This window comes from Penaeus vannamei, chromosome 1, assembly GCF_042767895.1.
Source record: "Penaeus vannamei isolate JL-2024 chromosome 1, ASM4276789v1, whole genome shotgun sequence".
Lineage (NCBI taxonomy): Eukaryota > Metazoa > Arthropoda > Malacostraca > Decapoda > Penaeidae > Penaeus > Penaeus vannamei.
In genome coordinates, this window is record NC_091549.1 from 9867662 (window position 1) to 9872661 (window position 5000).

General features: G+C 49.7%; 1 protein-coding gene across 1 annotated transcript in view; it reads left to right on the plus strand.

The window, feature by feature from the left end:
* Nucleotides 1–5000, plus strand: part of LOC138862645 (AT-rich interactive domain-containing protein 1B-like) — a 92523-nt gene that overhangs the window by 951 nt on the left and 86572 nt on the right. The window contains exon 1 of the mRNA XM_070125178.1: nucleotides 1–224. This exon is cut by the window's left edge and continues 951 nt beyond it. Within this exon, the coding sequence (XP_069981279.1) occupies nucleotides 1–224 (224 nt within the window). The remainder of the gene's footprint in view (nucleotides 225–5000) is intronic.

The following is a 5000-nucleotide window of genomic DNA, read 5'->3' on the forward strand; positions in this document are numbered from 1 at the left end:
CGGCGAGTGCGTGCTCGTGCCGCGGGTGCCCGACGCGGGCGCGGGCGGCGCCGCCCTCGCGCCGCACCTCCTCATGGTCAGGGTGTGGCGCTGGCCCGACCTGCACGACGCCCCCGGCCCCCACGGCAGCGCGCCCCTTCGCCGCCTGCCCTGCTGCGCCGCCCGCAACGACCACGTCTACGTGTGTGCCAACCCCTACCACTGGGCCCGAGTCCTCCAAACAGGTAGGCGCCGGGGCACGGGCGGGAGGGGGGAGGGGGGAGGGAGGGCCGTATGGGAACGGGGGGCGGGAGGGGGCGGGGGCGGAAGCTGCACGTGCACTGGACCGACGGGACGTGCGGCCGTGCACCCTCCCCTCCCCACCCCCGCCCGCCCGCCCGCCACAGGTGACGGCGCTCGCCCACACCTGTTTCGCCGAGGAACAGGTGTCACGGCGCCCGGCAACAACGCCGGCCAGTCCGCGGCCCTCGGGGGCGCGGCGAGGGAAGTCGGGCGGGCGGGGACGGAGAGAGAGAGAGAGAGAGAGAGAGAGAGAGAGAGAGAGAGAGAGAGAGAGAGAGAGAGAGAGAGAGAGAGACAGACAGACAGACAGACAGATAGCCAGACAACACAGACAAACAGGGAAACAGAAAGATAGAGATAATAAAGATATAGTATTATAAGAGATAGACAGACAGGTGTAGACACAGACAGACAGATGTAGACACAGACAAACAGACAGATGTAGACACAGACAAACAGACAGATGTAAACACAGACAAACAGACAGATGTAGACACAGACAATCAGACAGATGGACACAAACAGACAAGACATGTAGACACAGACAGACAGGGAAAGAAAGAGAGAGAGATTAGAAAAAAATTGAAATAGTTGAGTAAGAATGAAAGATATAGAAAAATAAGAGAGAGAGAGAGAGAGAGAGAGAGAGAGAGAGAGAGAGAGAGAGAGAGAGAGAGAGAGAGAGAGAAAATAAAACTCCACATTCTTACATTTTCTCGTCTGCTCGAACGAATGCACAGTAGGTGTGTCTCCTAAAGGGGTGGGGGGAGGGAGGGGGGCGTAAGACGGCACCAGGTAGCCCCATAGTCTCATTGGCGCCACCGACAGGCCTCATGCAGCCACATGCCACATAACAGTTCCCGGACAAGCTAAAAATATTTGTGAGAAAGTGAGTGAGTGAGTGGGTGGATGGGTGGGTGAGTGAGTGGGTGGATGGGTGGATGAGTGAGTGGGTGATTGGGTGGGTGGTTGGGTGAGTGAATGGGTGAGTGAATGGGTGGGTGGGTGGGTGAGTGAGTGGGTGGGTGGGTGAGTGAGTGGATGACTGATTGGGTGGGTGAGTGAGTGAGTGTGTGTGTGTGTGTGTGTGTGTGTGTGTGTGTGTGTGTGTGTGTGTGTGTGTGTGTGTGTGTGTGTGTGTGTGTGTGTGTGTGCGTGTGCGTGTGCATGTGCGTGCGTGCGCACGCGTGCGTGTGTACGTGCGTGCGTGTGCCTATTTTCCCAATATGTGTAAACTGTATATTTATCTACACTTAACGATGATGTAATGTTAATAGGATTAGTGAATGTTTATTTATATCCTTTCTTTTGCAATCTTTTCTCAACATATTTACGTTTTTGTTTGTTTCTTTACATATAAATGTATTTCTATTTTTGTTGTATCTCGTATCCCCTAGCGGCAAGAGAAGGGGTCACGAACCTACATTTAATTTGCATATTCAACCGCATTTCAAGTGTTTTTTTTTTATTATGTTTGTTTAATATTCCTGCATGTCGAGAAGATGATATAAAGAAGATGACACGTGGGAATCTTTTTACGACATCATTCACTCTGATTTAATTTTAATAAGTGGCATTAGAAGAAAACGGAGAAATTGTTGACATTGTTTTTTTTTCTTTGATATATTTTTTGGCGGGTATTTTTTTGAAATATTTTTTATATGTAATATTTTACGAAATTGTTGACATTGTTTTTTTTTTTTAAGATATATTTTTTGTCGGGTGTTTTTTTTTTATTGTCTCTTTTATGTAATATTTTGCGAACGATGGAATAGGTTAAAAGAGAGAAGAAGAGGAAGAAGAGATTGAGGGAACTGCTAAGGGAGAAAAGGGAATGGGAGAGGAAGAACAATTGCGAAAGAAGGAAGGAAGATAAGGAGAGAGAGAAAGAACAAGATAAAGTATCATAAAGTGACACAGATACAGGAAATGAAAGGAGGAAGGGAGAGAAGATAAATAATCGAGGAAGGGGCAGAGGGAGAGAAAAAAAAAGAAAAATAGATAAGAAAGAGAAGGAAAGAGAGATAATGATGAGAGGTAGAGAAAGAGACAGAAATAAAAACAAGAAAGAAAGAGAGATAATTAAGAAAGGCAGAGAGAAAGAGAGTAAGTAGGTAAGAGAGAGAGAGAGTAAGTGAGAGAGAGAGAGAGTGAGTGAGTGAGTAAGAGAGAGAGAGAGTGAGTGAGTGAGTAAGTAAGTAAGTAAGTAAGTAAGCAAGCAAGCAAGCAAGCAAGCAAGCAAGTAAGTAAGTAAGTAAGTAAGTAAGTAAGTAAGTAAGTAAGTAAGTAAGTAAGTAAGTAAGAGAGAGAGAGAGAGAGAGAGAGAGAGAGAGAGAGAGAGAGAGAGAGAGAGAGAGAGAGAGAGAGAGAGAGAGAGAAAGAAAGAAAGAAAGAAAGAAAAAAAGAAAGAGAAAGAAAGAGAGAGAGGGAAATAAAGAGAAAGAGAGACCTATTCCAAAGTCTCTGCTTAATAAACTCATCCTTTCTTCCTCGGTCAATAATCCATATTTATCCGCTTCCATAACTTAACCTGATTTGCATATGCCCATAAACATCATCTTTTCCACGAGGGTTTTTGCGCTCTGATTCTGTACGCTTATCTGGCTTTATTTTCTTCGATGTTAAAGTCGGATGTTTGTCTGTTTGTCTGTCTGTCTGTATGAATGCGTGTGTCTGTTTGTCTGTATGTATGTATGAATGCGTGTGTCTGTCTGTCTGTATGTGTCTGTCTGTATGAATGCGTGTCTGTATATCAGTCTATTGGTCTGTTTGTTTGTCTGTCTCTGTCTGTCTGTCTGTCTGTCTTTGTCTCTCTCTCTCTCTCTCTCTCTCTCTCTCTCTCTCTCTCTCTCTCTCTCTCTCTCTCTCTCTCTCTCTCTCTCTCTCTCTCTCTCTCTCTCTCTGGCTGTCTATTTATTTATCTATCTGCGTTATCTATCATTGGAAGGAGGGAGAAAGAGAAAGACGGAGAACGAAGGAGAAGAGAAAGGAGAGAAAGACAGAACAAAGTTAGGAGAGAGAGAGAGGAAGACAGAACGAATGAGAAGAGAAAGGGGACAGAGAGAGAAAGACAGAGAAAGTCAGAGAACGAAAGAAAGAGAACGAAGGAGAGAGAGAAAGATAGAGAAAGAAGGAAGGAGAAAGAGAAAGTCAGAGAACGAAATACATAACGAAAGAGAAGTACAAGGAGAACGAAGGAGAAGAGAAAGGAGAGAGAAAAAGACAGAGGACAAATGAGAAGTGAAAGGAGAGAGAGAAAGACAGAGAAAGAAGGAAGGAGAGAGAACGAAAATCAGAGAACGAAAGGCAGAGAACAAGGAGAGCGAAGGAGGAGGAGAAGAAAAAGGAGAGAGAGAGAAAGACAAAGAAAGAAGGAACGAGAGAGAGAGAAGGTCAGAGAACGAAAGAGAAGAACAAGGAGAACGAAGGAGAAGAGAAAGGAGCGGAGGAGAGAGAGAAAGTCAGAGAACGAAAGAGAAGAACAAGGAGAACGAAGGAGAAGAGAAAGGAGCGGAGGAGAGAGAGAAAGTCAGAGATCGAAAGACAAGAGAACGAAAGAGAAGAACAAGGAGAACGAAGGAGAAGAGAAAGGAGAGAAAATCAGAGAACGAAAGGCAGAGAACAAGGAGAGCGAAGGAGAAGGAGAAGAGAAAGGAGACGAGGAGAGAAGGAAGGAAGGAGAGCCAGTTGCCGAGGAGCGGGCGCGGGCCAGTAGCTCGGCCTTCGCGTTGACTTGATAGTGATCTGATAGTGTTGTTGATGGTGAGCAGGCGGCTGTTGGTGAGGGAGCGGGGGGGAGGGGTGGGGGAGGGAGGAGGGTGGGGAGGAGGATGGGGGAGAGGGAGGGTGGGAGGGAGGGGAGGATGTTGGAGAAGGGTGGGTGGAGGGAGGGAGTGATGTTGGTGAGGGAGCGGGGGAGAGGGGTGGGGGAGAGGGAGGGGAGGATGTTGATAAGGGAGCGGGGGAGGGAGGGAGGGAGGGAGGATGTTGGAGACGGAGCGGGAGAGAGGGGTGGGGAGGGAGGAGAAGGAGGACGATAGGGTGGGGTGATGGAGGGAGGGAGGATGTTGGTGAGGGATCGGGGGAGGGAGGGAGGATGTTGGTGAGGGATCGGGGGAGAGGGGTGGGGGGAGGGAGGAGGGGAGGGAGGGAGGATGTTGGAGAAGGGTGGGTGGAGGGAGGAGGGTGGGGAGGGTGGGGTGGAGGGAGGATGTTGTGGAGAGGGAGCGGGGGAGAGGGGTGGGGGAGGGAGGGAGAGATGTTGGAGAAGGGTGAGGGGTGAGTGGAGGGAGGGAGGGGGGAGAAGGGTGGGGTAGAAGGAGAAGTTGGAGGATAGGGGTGGTGGAGGGAGGGAGGGAGGGGGGGATGTTGGAAAGGGATGGGGGAGGGAGGAGAAGGAGGACGATAGGGATGATGGAGGGAGGAGGGGGATGTTGGAGAGGGAGGGGAGGGGGAGGATGTCGGAGAGGGGTGGGTGGAGAGGGAGGGAGGGGAGGATGTTGGTGAGGGGTGGGGGGTGGGAGGGGAGGATGTTGGAGAGGGTTGAGGCGAGAGGGAAGGGGGAAGAATATCGGAGAGAGAAGGATAGGGGTTGGAGAAGGGGAAGGTAAGGGGGGAGGGGGATGGGTTATAGAGGGGGATGAGGGGGGACAGGGGGAAACGGGGGGGGGGGGTCAGGGGTAGAGGGATGAACTGAGGATTAAATAGAATCTCTTATC